At 36.7% G+C, this 18,451-nt stretch overlaps 2 protein-coding genes across 2 annotated transcripts in view; both read left to right on the forward strand.

Annotated features, from left to right (window-relative positions):
- LOC141280870 (collagen alpha-1(XXIII) chain) overlaps positions 1–13,196 on the forward strand; it is a 124,916-nt gene extending 111,720 nt beyond the window's left edge. The window contains exon 3 of the mRNA XM_073812108.1: positions 13,117–13,196. Coding sequence (XP_073668209.1) covers positions 13,117–13,196 — 80 coding nt within the window. The remainder of the gene's footprint in view (positions 1–13,116) is intronic.
- A 1,147-nt stretch (positions 13,197–14,343) lies between these two features.
- col23a1a (collagen type XXIII alpha 1 chain a) overlaps positions 14,344–18,451 on the forward strand; it is a 47,910-nt gene continuing 43,802 nt past the window's right edge. The window contains exons 1-3 of the mRNA XM_073812109.1: positions 14,344–14,371; positions 15,135–15,142; positions 15,972–15,998. Coding sequence (XP_073668210.1) covers positions 14,344–14,371; positions 15,135–15,142; positions 15,972–15,998 — 63 coding nt within the window. The remainder of the gene's footprint in view (positions 14,372–15,134; positions 15,143–15,971; positions 15,999–18,451) is intronic.

The following is an 18,451-nucleotide window of genomic DNA, read 5'->3' on the forward strand; positions in this document are numbered from 1 at the left end:
AGACCAGTCGTGGTAGAGTCGTCAAGCGCGAGTGATTTCAATGTCAACTCAATTTGAAGACGCGTTGACGCGTGTCTGGAGGTCGCGCGGCACAAATTAGGTGTTTAGTGTGGCGCAGTAGATGCGATTCCGCTTAATGTCGCAAATTGAGCGTTGCCGAGGCAAACACGCAAGTAGAAAAATGTTATCAATCAGGAGCTTGCTCTACAAGTGATGTGATTACAGAAAGCGAGTGGAGTCACAGAAGCCCCTCCCATGACGGGAATTTCTCGATGACTCGATGATGGGAAAATGTCTCGATGACTAGAATTTCACGCGCGAATAAAGCGAGTAAACTCAAAATGTCCAAGCGGTAAACTAGACACGGTAGACGCGAATTTGACGCCCTCAAACGCGGCTGGGTGAACCCACGGTAACACAATCTTGAACATCCATTCAGGTTGTAGCAGCGTTTAAAGTTGAGATGCGGTAGCTTTCGTCGCGAGTGGGCGGGGTTTCAGCACCCTATTTTTAAAGACCACTGTTAGGGGGTCGCACACCGGAGCCATGCCTGTTCTTTCGTATGTTCTGTATAAAACCATTCAGACAAAAATGGTTCTTCAATGGCTTCTTTATTTTTAAAATTGTATGTTGAGGTAAAAAAAGTTTTTCAGTCTATGATAGGGTAAGAAAGTAATAGTTCTTTCGGGAACCAAAATGTATGGTTTTGCGATCAAGAACTTTTTGTATCATATTTATTATTAAGAGCATATATACACACATAGATAATAAAAATAGTTTTTTCACTTCAATTCCAACACCCTGGCCACGAGAAAAGATGGTGATGTTTGACTTGTGCTGTGTTTAAAATATCGATACGACGATACATCGTCATGAACGCCTGACGATGCGCGCATCGATACAGCACCTTCGGTATCAATTCGGATGCACTTTCGAAAGTAGCATGACGAATCGCTGTTGATCCGTGATCCATATGGAAAGGACGCATGTGCCCTTCACAGTACATACAGTGAAAGGTAGTGTGGTATATTCATTTAAAATCTTTAGTTCAGTGAAAGCGCAGATATCTTAGCCTATACTACTGGAAAGGGCTTTATTAGCCACTCTCTTATAGACGGTTTCAGCAGTAACAACATAAAAAAGCGGCTTTCGTGGTCCTCACGTAACTTCCGGCAAACTCCGCGAAGAATAAATAACAACAAAGTCCTTTTAAAGTAGTTTATTTATATAGCAAGCAAAATAAACAACACGTAGATTACATAGGAAACCAAAACATTTTTTATTTTCGACGAGGTATTTGTTCAAGAGTTCAGTTTCAGCAACTAGTCAGACCATTAAACAAACAGAAACCGGAAGTAAAGTTCAGACCAGACGCTTATCGCATCACCGCATGTGCGCCCGATGAAACGGTCTATAAAAAGCATTTGAGAAGAAACACGACAAAGAGCTGCATGTGAAAAATGTCTAGAGAAGAGATACAAAGCTACTTCAAACTATAGCTGGCACATTAACAATGTGATTTCTATTAAATAGTATTAAGTCTGACTGCATGTTTATACATATATTCATAGATATAGAATAATTAAATGAGAGACCAATATAATGCCTAGGGTAGGCACTATCTTTGTAAAACTGCTTTGAAAATACTTAATTTTAAATATTTCTACGAGTTACCCCAAAAGCTAATAAATGAATGGCAAAAACACAACTGTTACAAAACTGCTTATTCAATATACAATAAACAGATAATATTAATAATAATAATAATAATTCTGAACAAAAATGTAATTTAAAATAGTATTTTATCGCGTCGTTGCCTTGTATCGGGATACGTATCTTATCGGGAAATTGTTGGCGTTACACAGCCCTAGTTTGTACGGTTGATTATATCACCGTAATTGCATTAGCATGAATATCCGAATATTTACAGTATGGTCAACTTCCAATGTTGTGTTGAGACATAGATCGCATGTAAGTCATAACCGATAACAATAAACAACACGGTGGTCTTTGTTTATTTTCAGATAAGCTACATGCATCATTACAAATCTGGCTGTGATTTTAAAAACATTGTATATGCCGAATCAAGCATCAGGTGATCATTTAACACGTCGCCACTTTTCCTAGACCGATTAATGACATTCATCTCATAGCCGTTACTTGATGACATTTTACCCTAAATGGTTCGCCCTGATCTAGTCCGTTTGTTGAGTGCAAGGCTATCCGTCTTTCGAGGGGCCGCAGTATGGGGTACGTGGCCGCTCTGTCACAATGTGCGTGGGTCTGCACATCCTCTCTTTCTATGTGCTCGCTGTTGACCACCATAATAAGCCGCTGTAATGACAGAACCACCCAACGAGCGTCTGGGCCTCGTGAAGAAACCGCCCCTCCCATAAACACCAACACTTCTAGCGTCAACACACAGATGGAAGTGTTTCACTGGCATTCAAGTGATAGGGGGTGGGATGGCCAGAGTTGTTTATCTGGAGGTCAAGCGAGTTAACATTTCATCACGCAAGGACCCCTCTTAATGACAAAACACATGCACTTCCAACATTGGTTGATGGCAACAATCACACATGTGCTTAAGCACATAAGCACACATTTACATGCTAATGATATTTTCCATATGTTTTGCCACAGAGTGCAATGCAAGTTGTTTTTATCCTAGCGTAATTGCGTAGTAATGAAATCCATGTTTGTGTAAATGTGGTTGGACACTAAATGCATGCATTGAAACTTTTTTCATGTTTTAAGCAAAATAGCTTGTTGCTAACTAGTTTAGTTTAGATGTTTAGATGTTTATTTTCAAACCTGCATTCTAAATTTTCTCACAAAACAACATAACAGGCAACATAACCAACATATTATAAAAGTGCATGGTTTGAAAAGGGAGTGGATGAAGCAAACGCTTATATAATTCCAAACCCTTCACATTCAACAGAAAATACAATACAAAACAATATACAACCAAAATAATTAAAAACAAAACAACAACAATATTCTAATACAACACATACAGGGAACAATTGTCACTATATAATGATATAAGACAAGCAAGAAACAAAACATCACACATACTTACACAAGACACTGGCCCAAACACTCACTGACCCTACACTCTCTCACCACTGGCATCATGCTGAGGGCATCACTCTAGGGACAACTAGGGATGCTTAACGATTAATTGCGATTAATCTATAGCAGAATAAAAGTTTTTGTTAGATCATATGTGTACGCATTGTGTATAATTAGGGATGCACTGATACAGATACTGGTATCGGGTATCGGCTTCGATACCACATTTTCTAAAGTACTCGTACTCGTTAAAAGTCCCCCGATACCAGGGATCGATACCACAGTCTAAGAAATGTCTATGGTTGAGCGGCGTGTAAGGGGTTAATGCCTCTTGTGTTGTCCAAAGAGACAGAGTTTACAACAAACTGGAAAACTAGTCCCTTGTTTTTTTGTTAAATTATATGACTTAAGCTGTTACCTGTAAATTTAAATCATGTGTTTTATTAAGTACTCGGTATCGGCAAGTACTTAAATGCAAGTACTCGTACTTGTACTCGTATTCCAAAAAAGTGGTATCGGTGCATCCCTATGTATAATAATTATGTATATATAAATATGCATACATGCATGTATAATTTTAAGAAAAATATATTTATATATTAAGTATTTATATTTATATATATAATATAATTTATACATAAATATACAAATGAATATACTCATTTCTTAAATATATACATGCATGTGTGTGCATTTATTATTATATAGTTATGGTTATTCAGATGGTTATTCACATCAGACTGGGACACGTGTGACTGACAAAATTCGAAACAGACACTACAAAGCCACATAAATAGGAAGAGCAGCACAGTTGCTGATCATATTCAATCTGAAATGCAGTCGGTGATGTCGGAAAGTATCTCAAAGCCCTGAGATCAATCATCAGATTTACACGTGTGTAACGATACATGCAAAACATGACTGCTCACGGTTTTATAGCATATATGTCTGGTGTACAGCCTGATAACATATGTGAAAGAGATGAAGATATGAAGTATGCATATGGTCTATTTTATTGACTTTTTACATCATGAAAATTTCACCGAAAGCATTTCGCATTATTCCCAGTGGTAATTCTGATTGCTTTTCATTACTGTAATACCACACAGTTTTCATTTTACTATATTGTAAATCTGCATTAACAAACGTTGTAAAGCACACATGTGACATGTTTAATGGATTTACCTGTACTGCGCATGGCGTCTGAACCATCACACGCTTGCTTAAACACACATTGTAATCTCCAGATATCACAGCGCCGCTTTACTTTGAAACGGTTGACTTAAGCTCTGTTATTTGGCTGTTCGTGATCTCTCATGGCCACAGCAGCATTTAATTTGACAGTCCGAGTTCCTGTTCTGTCAAACCGCAGTCAACATAAACCACCTGTCAAACATCACCCAAAAAATGTCTGGTTTTGCATTTTGGAAAACATAAAACGGTAAGAAAGAATTTTGTAATGAATAATTCCTCAGTTATAAATGCATTTCACATCTGAAGACAACACTGCTAAAAAATGTATGACAAAGTGGATAGCAGTATACAAATACATAAAAAGTGGCATCTAGACCTTTTTCGAACTTCAAAATTACATTTACCGAAACCTTTAAGTGCCCATCTTATGACTGCTTTTCCACAACTTAAATAGGTGTATGAGCAGTACAGACTGTATTATTATTTTTATGTATTATTATTAATGGATTTATGTATTGCCAATAGACAAATCAAGCAAAAAATCACTAATAAGTACATCCCAGGAGAAGAAACTCATGACACACAATGATTCGAGAGTAAATTGTGATGTAGCAGTCTCAACATACACTAGTTTTGCCCTGGACAACGCTAACATATTCCCGTTATAAAACATTTTCTAACGCATTATTTTCGCAAATTACAGAAATTAAGACCCAACGGGGGATGTATACTGCTTGTGGACAGCATGATAATTGCTAGAAGTCTGCCGTATCTTGGGAAAGTGATAGAGACTTGGGGGTACGTTAGGCTCGTTGGAAAAGCCGGGTCAGTTAGGCCCTGTCTTGGTTAGTTTGGCAAAACACTTTTAGTTTGGCAAAACACTATTACTTAGTAAGTTCATGTTGAGTTGTAAAATAAATTCAATTCAATTTTATTTATATAGCGCTTTTAACAATTGTTAAATGTTTCAAAGCAGCTTTACATTAATAGATGTAGGAAAAGCATAGAAAAGCAAGTGTAGTATTAATGTAACGTATACAGTAAAGTAGTTAGTAAAGCCAAAGGTGGCGAACTCTCCAGGGGATGAAAAAAACCCCTAGGAGAAAAACCCTCCTGGTTAGTCCAGGGGAAAAACTCCTAGGAGGGTAAAAACCCTTGAAAGAGATATAAATACTATCGAGGTATGTGAACGGGTAAGCGAGTTAAACTGGTTCCACCGTGGTCACTGGTCAGGCATTGGCTGGGCATCTCGTTGAAGGACGGTCAGTAGATCAGTGGTGCGATGACCTTCACAGCTGCAGGAACTGGGTCTGTTTGTCTCATTGTCCTTAGGGTCGAAGACGAGACAGGGAGAGAGAAACAGAATCCTGTTAGCGTAGGGGCCGTTCGCATGTAATGCAAGTGTCATACATTATAGTGGTTTAAGTCAGCTCGGTTCCAGACAGGCTAACTATTGCGGCATAAGTATATTACCCATGTGAGTTATGTGAGTGGTTTGTTCTAGACAAACTAGCTATTGCGGGATAAGTACATTTACTGGACATTTTATGTGAATGCTTTGTTAAATAAGGATGTCTTAAGTTTAGATTTAAATTGCTCGACTGTGTCTGATACTCGAACATTATTTGGTAAATCATTCCAGAGCTTAGGGGCGAAGTAGGAGAAGGATCTACCAACTTTAGACACTTTTGATATTCTAGGGATAATTAAGTGGCCAAAATTTTGTGATCACAGTGTACGTGGTGGATTGTATTCTGTGCTAGGCCATTTAAGGCTTTGTAGGGGGAATGCATGCTGGCTGTAGCATAATAAAATAAATTTTTCCTTTAATATTCTGTTTTCCAATGTATACATTTTAAGTGACAGGGCTTATCCTCTAGTCCCAAAATAAATGCAAAAACATCTTACACTGACATATCACTGCCATTGTTTTGTCTCGAGAGCCACACCAGTGTTGTTTTTTGTAAGGTATGTTTGTAAAATCTACTTAATTTACCTAATTGAAATTACCGCTGTATATATAGGTTATAATATATACAGTATGTGAACTTCCTGCTTCCTGAATTTGGGGACTAGGGTTAATCATGGTATTGCCCTGTTCACCTCAAATTTCTTTCTATTGAAAGACTTTAATTTATTTCAGGCTGTGATATTGGAGAGGAACACCCAATTGTGGTTTAAGGCTGAACTTTGAAGATTGATTTCTGTGATTTCACTGTCGACGTTTATTATGAACAGTTGTTGCGCCTGATGAAAAGATGGCCCGTCTCTTCTTCGCCGGGGAAAAGATGACGTTTTTGTTTTCTTCGAAACGTTTGTTTTAGATAGAATGTCACAGTAGCTAAATCAAGCTTATGCGTTACTATATGAAACAGACCTTCTCAGTGAGACACTGAATTCGGCAAGTGGTTAGATCGTCCGAGCTGAGAATAGTAATACGGTTCAATTATGTCATTTCTGAATGGTAATGTAATGAGACAGCTATAGGGTACAACATAGGAGACCTTTAGAATGCCGGCGACTTTGATTACATCCAGATTGAATCAAGTTTTTAATCTTGAAGTTGTTACTCTTATGATAATTGTCCATGAGACAGCTCATCAGATAGTGATGGATATGAAAAATAAAACATGTGTGGTGTCTTCCAGCGTTTAACCATCATCCGCAGTGTCTCCGAGTTCGCCGTATAATGTTTATGGGTCCTGTTGGTGTAGAAACTAGTTACACTTGTATTTATAGCTCCTGTGGTTTGGTCTTCTGTAACGTGATACTGTATAGTCCAGTAAGCCAGAAAAGCTCAAAGATGAAGCCGTTATTCAATATGTTCACTATGTTGACTGTGATTTGTGTCATCATCATACACAAAGCCCTGAACCTCATTACAGTAAGAAAAGTTACGAAGCCTTTTAGATGATATAGAGTATGCCATATGTGACCAAGAGAAAGAGAATTATGTAAGCTACAATTTACAGCAAAAGACTTTTAAGTTAGTCTCAAAGGAAAGGGATCAAGCAATTGAACTGATTTACAGTACATTTAATCCAGACTTTTAACCTGGGGTTAGTGGAATGTTACAGGTTCAATTTAAGCTTTATTGACAGAAACCACAGACAATAATTTAGACTCACATTTTGTACAAACAAACAAAAATGTACAAAGATTTTACATTTTTGCATTTGACAGACGCTTTTATCCAGAGTGGCTTTTTTGCAGTATATTATGTGTTTCCAAAGGATTGAACTCAGGAACAAGATGAACGAGAACCAGACTGTAAGAGCATCTACACTGAAAAAAATGATTCATTGAATTTAATAAATTTTTTTAAGGTAAGTGGTTGCAATCAATTTATTTAAGCTACATTTAAACAAAAGTTTGATATTTTACTTTACTTTACTTTACTTTACTAATCTTTTTTGTTTAAATGTAGCTTAAATAAATTGATTGAAACCACTTACCTTAAAAAAATTGATTAAATTCAATGAATATTTTTTTTCCTTACCCTATCCTAAACACAACACTCAAGTAAAAGTATAGTCACGGGTATTTCTAGCATAAATTGACCAGTCCTTCCAGAAAAATAATTTTTTTTGTGATTGTTGCGGGCAAAAATCCTTGATCTTGCAGCACGTTTTCTTAAAAAAATGCGATGGAATATGTGGGATATTTATGCAATTGTATGAACTTGCAAAAATTCAGCTTTTCAATAGGTACGTTTACATGCAACCAAATAATCCGTTTGTACGTAATGGTATTGATGGCTCAATCGTATTGAAAAGTCTTCATGTAAACACCTTAATCAATACGATTGAGGACGATCGGATGCAAATTTGGATCGGATTGAAGGGGGTGGTGTACTCTGATCTGTGATCCGATCCGCAGGAGAAAAGTACGAATGTAAACGCGTGAATCGTAGTATTTTCTCAATCGGATGCAAAAATACATTGTGCACATGCGCAGAACATTTGTGCTCAAGTTCACGTCTTATATTAAACTCTTATATCACATGATTCTCGTCACAGAAACACGCAATAGCAAGGCAGTGGCATCACGCATTATTAAGGTAACGTTAATGGGGTCACGCCACATTTATGTGTACTTTTAAAACATTAGGCTACTTTAAGCAATAAAATAGTGTTGTGACTTTTGAGAAGTGTGGTTTCATTACCTACAGTATATCTGAAAACTTCTTAAGAACAACTTTCTTCACCTCCACTTTGACTTTAATACAGAGATACAGAGATTCCGCAGCGAGGCGTTGCCATGTCCTCTGCTTTTTTCGAGTTTAGATTTGAGCTACTGTTTAAAATGTTTCCTCCAGTTGTTTTTTTTCTGCGGGTTAAAGATAAAAGTATTTCGTTCATTAGTTATTGGTATTTGGGCTGTGAATAGTCATCGGGATGCTTTTGAGCTAGTTTTGAATGTCCATTTGGGATGGTTCTGATATGCGAGTTTGGCAACCCTGGCTGTGCGCTTGCGCAGACGTTCGGTTCGGTTTCTATAGAATGTGCATGTAAACAAACATTTTTAATCAGATTGCAATGTTTAGGGTGCATGTAAACTGTATCGTCATAACCTTCAATTGGATTAAATTCAGTCGGATTGACAACATTTTGTGCATGTAAACATAGCCAATGATGTTCACGTCACATAATCACTTCACTTCATAACGTTCCTATGGCAACAGGGGACATGGCTGCGCTTGTGTGAGGTAAATGCAAAATTTTTCAACTTTCTGCTAAGATATATGTGATTTTTGCTACGAAAATTTTGGGATTATGAAATCATGCTAGCCCTGCACATTTTGCGTACGGAAATCTGCAATTTATGCTGTGCAAGTGCAGCGTATTTGAAAAAATAAATATGCGGCTTTGGCTGATTATGCGTTAAATCATATGATCGCATAATCACGTTTTTCTAGAGGGTCTGATTGACAAAAAAAGGCGTATCATCGCTTCTTCTGGCGGCAGTTTTTGAATCGTGTACACCAGATCTGATATATACAGGGAAGTGTGATCACTTTTGCTTTTTTCTTCATCAAAAACGATTGTTTTACCTTGGTAAACTTGAAATATTTGAAGTACTTTTAAAAAAATAGTTGTGATGTATGCAGGGTTATATACTGTATCATATAATAAATAAATGGATACATTATTTGCCATAAATGCCATAAATTTATTTGCCATAAATAGTCTAATGTGTATTATAAATACAATTAATCCTGGCAGTTTAAATTGAAAATCATATCCCAATGCATGTCATCATATCAAAATTATACCCCAAAATATAATTTCATACCGTAATATTTTTTCACCTGTTGCCGGTAGAGGCGCTAATTTAGTAAACGCCTCTGTTGGTCGTATTTGAGGAAAGGTACAGATGACCACATGGTCATATGAGTTGTAGGACCTGTTGACAAGAACATTAAAGGGATAGCTCATTGAAAAATGAAAATTCTGTAATCATTTACTCAAGTTTTTTAATAACCTGTATGATTACTGCTAAACACAAATAAAGATATTTGGAAAAATTTTAATAACCGAACAGATCTGAGGCACCATTCACTTCTGTAGTATTCTTTTTTCTACTATAGAACAGTGGCGGCCAATGACTTCTTTTTTCGAGGGCGCTCGATGCAAACATGTATGTAGCCCGTCATGTGTGTGGTTCCTTTTTTTAAAATATGTGTTCTGCGCTTTGAGAGATCCTACTGTATGTGCATCACGTGTCTTATCAAAATAAGTGCCTGCTGCAGACGCGTCTAAAGGGTTTATGATAAAAGAGACGCTCGCGTTTGCGAGATACTCACATAATCTCATGCGTAATCAGAGTTAAGTGTTAAGTGAGTGTCTTACGTGTATTTTGTGAACGTGAGCGTCTCTTTTATCATAAACGGTTTTGATGCGTGTCCAGCAGGCACTTATTTTGACAAAACACATGATGCACATGGTTCACATGACGCAACAAACACATTTTTTTGAAAACGCAATCAACACACATGACACTCCAAACACTTAGGCTATTTTAAATTAGCGCCCCCTTGGATTAGCAGTCACGAGCCGCCACTGCTATAGAAGTCAATAGTGCCCCAGATCTCCTTGCTTACAAACATTCAACAGAACAAAAACAATTTACAGTTTGGAATTACTTAAGGATGAGTAATGATGACAGATTTTTTATTTTTCGGTGAAATATGCCTTTAATTATTTTCACAATAATTGTCCTTGTATTCTCATGTAAACAGTTTATCTAAGGCTTTTTATTGTAAGAGCTTTACTGTACATACAATTTTTCCTGCAGCATTCCTACAAAGCGCATTCCTAAAACTTTCCGTACGTCACAGTTTGTTGAAAGAGCGCAATTTATCTTTAACCCTAAGCCCTCCCTTTAGTATTTCACTGAAAGTTACGCTCACTTGTTTCTTGCTGGGTTCAAACCTGACACCCTTCGGTTCCCTTAGAGTTTGTAACCACTAGGCCTGAATGGCCTGATGGTATTTGTTGCCAGATGTGCTAGATTTGGAGCAAACCCGAGACCTTTTTTCCTGTCAGTCAGTGATCTCTAATAGGGGTCTGAACCAGCAGGGGTTGATTAACCTGGAATAATAACAATAATGTCAACAAGAAGAGTGTGTCTGCGACTAGAGCTCATTAGCATCCCAGCATTCCCTTCTCTTGGTTTACTCGGGACATGTATGGTTTCTATTTCACAGTACCAAAAGACGGGGAGGGGATTGATGGAAGTGATTTAGTGCCCAGGGGATAGAGGGGGTTAATCGGTTAACCAGAGAGAAGGGAAGGGGGGGGGGGTTTGGCTACCGATCTTAAAGGTCTGGGAGGTATGCCCATGTCGGCTTTGTTCTGACATAAATATACACAAACAGGAAGTGATGCGATGGGCACAGATGCCTTATTTACAGACATGCACGCTCCATATCTGTTGATCTGTGGCACTGGATTTGCCTAATCCTGATTGTTTCCATCCCTTAAACTGGTCTCCCCGTCACACATGAAGTGCTATGTGTTTTACACCTTTCTGCTAGCTGTGTCGAGTTACTGCTTACGTTTGGGTGGTATAGGATTCTGTCGGACTCGGGGAAATCTTAGAGAAATTGACACAAAATTAGAGCTACAACAACTAATAGATAAGAAAGAAAAGAAATTTCATTATTGATAAGTTGGTGTGGGGCGTTGCCTCGTCTGCAGTGTTGCAGAGTTTTGGGGGAGTTCTGAATTGCGCAACTTTTAAAAGGTTTCCGCAGGTTGGTGTTTTTCGGCGGGTTAGAGATGGAAGGATTTGGTTTATTAGTTGTTGATATTTGGGCTGTGAGTAGTCATTGGGATGCTTTTGGACTCATTTTGAGTTTATTAATCTGTGGCAAAATTTCCTCACCAGCACATCTCTGAAGACTCAATTCGTTTTGTTTATTTCTATTTTGACATTTAAAGATGTTTAACTGTTTAAAACTGCACAACCTTTTTTTATTTAAGGCTTCATTAAAATATCAAAATCATGAACAATATATTAGTAAAACTCTGTAGTTTGTTGGCTTTTGCAGTTTTTAAAGTACACTTCTACCCGTGAATACCCTAATGTATTGCCTTATTTAACTTTATTAAGTAAATGTAATTAAAGGTGGGGTGCAGGATCTCTGAAAGCCAATGTTGACATTTGAAATCCCCTAAACAAACATGCACCTACCCCAATAGAATCTGGACCTTCTTTTGATAAACCCGCCCCACACATATGCAACCCAGGCAACTATTAGTCGATTAATCTGGAAAAAAATCACCCAATTAATCGATTATGAAAATAACCGTTAGTTGCAGCCCTACACAAAATGTTTGGGTCATATTTCACCCCATAACCAAAGCAAAATTTAAGAAATTGTATTTTGCAAAAAGAAAAGTATGCAAACAGATATAATTTATTGTTTTGTATAAAAATGAGGGCTGTCAAAAGATTAATTGCGAGTAATTGCATACAAAATAAAAGTTTTTTTGGCATAAATTATGTGTGTGCGTTGTGTGTAATTATTTTATATATTTAAATACACACACATTCATGTTTGTATTTAAAAAAACATTTACATGTATATTTATATATAATTTGATATATTTTATTTTATAAGTATTAATAAAAAATATACCTAAATAACATTTTTCTTAAATTCATACATGTTCAATTATATATATTAATCGCAATTCATCTTTTGACAGCCCTAATAAAAATACATGGTTTAAAGGCTGTCATGTCAAGACTGTTTAATATTTAATAATTCATTTCTGGAGCACGAGTCTTACTGTATGTTGCATTCAAAGAAATCTCCCCAATGCCACTTACTTCCTCTAATTTTGAAGGCTGCATTGGTTGAACGCAAGGTTGTCTCATTTAAAAAAAAAAAAACATTAAACTAAAATTAAAATGTATTCCTTGTAAGGCATAGTCACTATGTTTTTTTTCTTGCTTTGAAATGTCATAGTCTCAGATGGTGCAACACGCGTAAATATTTTTCACAATGTCAGACGTCTTTAAAAATGAGTCTTTTTTTTTGAAGTGGGGATTGGGGGTGCACCAACTTGGTTGGGACATAGAAGGGCGTGCGCAGGAAAAAAGTTTGAGGAATACATCACTGTAAAAAATTTAGGAAACAGTAAAATAGAGAACAGCAATACATGTGCAGTATATGAAAATAAAACTAAGTTTTAATCAATCCATGTTTTCAAAGTCCTAGAAGATGAAGAGCCCTTAAAACGAATAAGCATGTTGTTTATAGAATAGATGACATTTATTCGGTTGTTTTATATTGTAAAATGCAAAGTTTTATATAAGATGTTTTTTCTTCAGGTCCTCCGGGGAAACGTGGAAGGAAAGGTGACCCTGGTGAGTCATATTTCTTTATCGCTTCATGTCTGTTCTTCTGCTGAATCTTTGACAGTCAGGCCGTAAGCATTCAGTGTGGTTTTGAATCATTGCTGTTCTGTGAGTAATGATGATTCAAAGGTATTAAACTGCTTGATAATGACTCGACTATGTACATAAAAATGCTGATTTGTAAATAAATTATCCGGTAGACAGACATGCGTCTCTATACTGACTCACTTGTAAAAGTCGTTTGTAAAACAACTTGTCCTTGCTCGAAAACATCCAGGATCTCTTTAAGTAATAAACCCGAACAGTTTGTACATTGAATTCTATATTCACTTCCTGCTCAGATCCGATTAAATCTGGGACCGCTACGTTCTTGTTGAACTGGCGTTTGTACAGAAGGACAATTTCGTACATCTGTTTCTCAAACCGGTTCCAGCTCCAGTGCCCTGGGAAAGGAAGATCAAACACTGGCAGAACACTTTATTTACATAGAGATAGTGGGTCATTTTGTCACTGATTTTGCTAGATGTGGTTCTGTTTAGCTGTGCCTGCTTGTTGTAAAGTGGGCAGAGAAACGTTGAAATCTTGCTCAAGCATCTGTTCGTTTGAGTGAAAGAGAAACCTGGAAGATATTTAGAGGACCAGTCAGTGCAAAGATTTGTTCATTCACATCTATAATTCACTCATTAAAAACTGGACCCTCGTCAGTTTAAAAACATCTTTTATTTAAGAGATTTTGATGTCGGCCGCGGTTCACTTTTGACTTTCCCCATCTTGCTCTTGATGTTTCACAAGTGGTAAACTTCAGCTGTTTTTGGGCACAATGAACTTGACCGCCTCGACCACCCCAAAAGCAAAGACACAACATGTTACTCGCTCTAGATTACTCACAGCTTTGTAATTTTTTAAGTGTCATTCATGCAAATAAAATCATTGTGTGAAGAGGAAAGTCTTCACTTAGACTAATGCTCTCTGTTTTACAACCGGATGTGTCAAACTGGGCATGCCCTCTTTACCGATTGACAATGCATCATGCGAATTTCCCACTTAGGTTCGCGGAAAGCACAAAATTTTTTATTTGGGGCGAATGTCGTCCTTCAGTTTACATTTTATGGACATGAGCCAAGTGGAATGGATTGGAGGAAGGAATGCTGTAGCTAAAACAGAACGGAGTTTAAATTATTAGGGCATTTTTCAAGTGGAATGGATTTGACTGACGCCAATCTGACAAGTGAACAAACATATGTGCTAAAATAGAAAAAAGTGAGTGGGTTCAATATCATTAGTTTTAAAAAGTAGGTGGGTCTTGTCCCACCCACATAAAAAGGTTTCGACGCCCATACTTCAAACAATTCAATCAGTTTTCGATGGACAAATTCAAGTCCCGCCCTACTTTTTTTCATTTCAGAAGCCGTTTCACTCGAATATACGTCACCATGGGGAAAATGCAGAGACAATTGCTACTTCCGTTTCATTGTGACTTTAATAAAATATGAAAAGACAAATAAAATATGAATTATTATATTTCTATTTCATTAACAGCTCAGACAAAATCATAAGTGGCTCTAGTCTGGAGGGCAGTGCCCCCCTGCCCCCCCCCCCAAACTTCACCTATGTTTGCGTCATGTCTGTTTGCGTCTCATGAATCTGTATGTATTCTACTAATAATTAAATTCACTTGTGGTGTGCACACACCATAACAACATTGAGTCTGTGCCCAAGTGTCTAGACAAGAGCAAATATAAACAACTTCTTAAACATATCTTAAATCGCTCTGCCTACTCTGAGGGTCATAATACTCACCTGACATACACTTCTGCACCGGTTTGTCCTAGGAAAGCATTTATTTCGAGGTTTATTTAGTTAAAAAATAAAAGTGCAACAGTGCAAAAGTTTAATTTTTTTTAAATGTGTGAAACTGAAAGTCACTTGGCTTATTTTATGTACTGATAATATTTTTAACATTTTGCTTCTTCTGTTTGTTTATTTTGCAGGACCTTCAGTAAGTACCCTTAACTTCACGTATCAACATCATTGATTATTGAATTATCTCTGTAAAATGGTAAGGTTGACTTCACATGAAGCTTCTGGGATCATCTCAACACAACCTTTAATCGATTGAACTTTTAATCGATCTTCTTCCTGGTGCTTTGGAGTATGTTTCAAAAGTCTTTTAAAAGATTCAAGTTCTCAAACCTAACAGCAGTTATACGCACAGGTTATATTTCGACTGCAAACTAGTTCACCTGCTTTACATTTACTGTAGGTTAAATTAAGCCATCAACACATTGTCACAAACTGTTATCAGGCCCTTTCATTTATATTTTAACACGCTGTCATGACATCATCGATCAGTGCAATGCTTACAGATGTCAAATTATGTGACAGCTTTTAACAGTTTAGGTTAGTTGACGTGGAGTTTTACATCTAGTTTCTGCTCATTTGTAGAGCAGTGCTCCACTAGTTTACTTTTTCTGCGACGTCAAGAAACACTTACAAACTTCAAAATCTGGTTAATCCCACTAGTGAACACAAACAACGTTTACTTTAAAAGATTGACAGGTTTAAAAATGTTTTATATTTAAGTAATCGAATTGGTCTAAAGTTTACTTTCTCAGTTTAAATTTGTTCGTCTAAATTATTAATTGTTTTTTCTTTTGGTTGTACTTTATAAACACAGATTTTAAAAACAGCTATTCATGTCTGCATCAAAATTAACAACATAAAAGCTGTAGTGATGTCATCGTGTATACATCACAAGATTAAAAGAAATTGTTTTTTTTTTTTGTTAAATATTTGTTTATTTATTGTACCCAATTTTATTTGTACAGGGGAAACATGGACGAGACGGTTACCCGGTAAATTCTCTTTAAATGATTTTCTTTCTGGCTCTTTCTCTTAAAGGGACAGTTCACCCAAAAATCATCATCAAGTTGTTGCAAACTTGTACATTTCTTTTTTTTTTGCTGAACACATAGAAAGATATTTTGAGCAATGTTTGTAGCCAAACCCTTTCTGAGCACCATTCACTTCCATAGTATTTTTCTTTTCTACTATGGAAGTAAATGGTGCTCCTGTTTCCTGCTTAATTACAAATATCTTCCTTTTTGTTCACCAAAACCTTTATACAGGTTTGCAACAACTTGAGAGTGATTAAATGATTACAAAAAATTAATTTTTGGTTGAACTGTCCCTTTAAGGAGCTGCATTTCTTTCTACCCCGACTTTACCTTCTATACTGTCAATCTTGACAGTTCTTTCTCTTAACTTTATCTTTTTCTCCTGCTACCCTACTAAACATCAGTTTTAAATTTGTGAAGTTTAATGATTTGTGTAGTTCAATCAGAGATAAGTTAGTAGTACTGTCAGTGGTATATTTGCACAACCTGTTACTGCACCCTTTACTTTATGTATCAACATTATGCACATCTTGTCATATAAAGTCTGATAGTCGCAATAGTAAAAATAGCGTGATTTAACACGACTGCTGATGTTTCAGCTGCTTGAATCGTAATGATGCTCAATTTCCTGGATACGAGAAAGCACTTCTGGCTTTAATTACATTCTTAATGATGTTTCTCTGTTGAAAATGTTTTACCGTTGTACAAGCCATTGGCTAAACTGGTGTCCGGGAAACTGAACCAGAGATACTTAGGGGCTATGATAAAAATTTCCTTCTTTCTGGATTGCCCTGAAATGGAAGTACTGGAAGAAATCGGGTGTTGAAAATGGATTGGCCATAGACAAATCATTACATGTGACCGTACAGAAAAAAACAGCATCAGCAGCAGTTTATGTTTTGTGTTTTTATGGTTTCCAGCATGGGATATATCAACTGGTTTCTCTTGGTTTTTATTATTATATTTATATTAACCTTCACCTCTGCCAGCACACATCTAAAGATTGTTGTCTAATATCTGGACACAGGTTCGTTTTTTATTGTTTAAATATCTTAAATAAGAAACACATGGAACACATTTTATTTGCTAGGTAAACTGTAGGCTATGCATAATATAATCTTATATTCAAACTACATTAACCCTTTAACTGTCACCCCCCTTTTTTGAGTGGGGGGGCAATGTGCACCTTCAAATTAATTTAAAGCAACACTAAAGACTTATTGCTCTTTGCTCCCCCTACAGGTTAGAAGCGTAATTGTTCATTACCACTGTCGTAAATACTGCAGCATAGCTGGCTCTGATTGGATTGTAGGTCTGCCGTAAAGCAAGTTTTTGTAGTTTTTACTCGAACTACAGGACCACTACCCGACGGTTGGAAACTTCTTTAGTGCGGTTTTGGCCGATAGAGGGCTGCAAAGCGAATGTGAAAGTGCCATTCACCCTGTTTTGAGTGGATGAACCACTGAAACTTTTTTGGAAACGTTATTTTAAGGTAAAAAAAACTCTTTGGTGTTGCTTTAACTCTGCCATTCTTCGGTCTAGAAGCAAAGTCTTGATCTCTCTTAAAAAATTAAGACACTTTTAAGTTTTTCACTCAAGTGTCTTGAGTTCTGAATATTAAACTAAAATATAGTTAAAAAAAATAAAAATATGCAGTAAAGTATACATTTTGGGCCCTATTTAATGATCTAAGCGCATTGTCTAAAGCGCCCGGCGCCAGGTCTAATCGGGCGTGTTCGATTCCACTTTTACTAATTTAATGATGGGGAAAATGCAGGGTCGAAAAGGGTTGTTCCTATTCTTGTAATGAGGAATGGGTGTGTTTTGGGCGTAACCAATGAGAGTCTCAGCTCTCATCCCATTTAAAAGCCAGTTGCGCCTGCACTATGTCTAATCCCTATTTAGATGACTTTGTAAACTGAAAATGATCATTGCGCTGAGTTTAAACTAGCAAAAGACACTTGCGTCGTGCATTGCGCTGGGTGTATGATAGGGCCCTACATGTTATAAACTCACGAAATTAAAATGTTTTACTACCAAAATGCTATGAAAATAAGGCCATGGGTCTCAATTAGTTAGTTTCAACTTAAAATCAAAAACAATGTTTTTGTCACACTTTTAGTGGTTTTACCAAATAAGGCCACTAGGTGTCAACGGTTTTCGCAAACTCACAAATCACAAATTAATGAATTACTGGCACAGCATTATTATTATTGAAAAAAGGTTTTGAAATATGAAAACTACATTCTTAGAGCTTTGCAGCAATATTGTCAAGATCAATTCAGGTTTATAGGATATCTAATAATAAATATGTAAAAACACCTTGGGCCCATCTGTTGGCCAGTGAAATTTTTAATAATTTCTTGTACTATATCATAATTTTGCAATCTGATAACTTTTCAACAATACAT

The sequence above is a fragment of the Paramisgurnus dabryanus genome, chromosome 16 (genome assembly GCF_030506205.2).
Source record: "Paramisgurnus dabryanus chromosome 16, PD_genome_1.1, whole genome shotgun sequence".
Lineage (NCBI taxonomy): Eukaryota > Metazoa > Chordata > Actinopteri > Cypriniformes > Cobitidae > Paramisgurnus > Paramisgurnus dabryanus.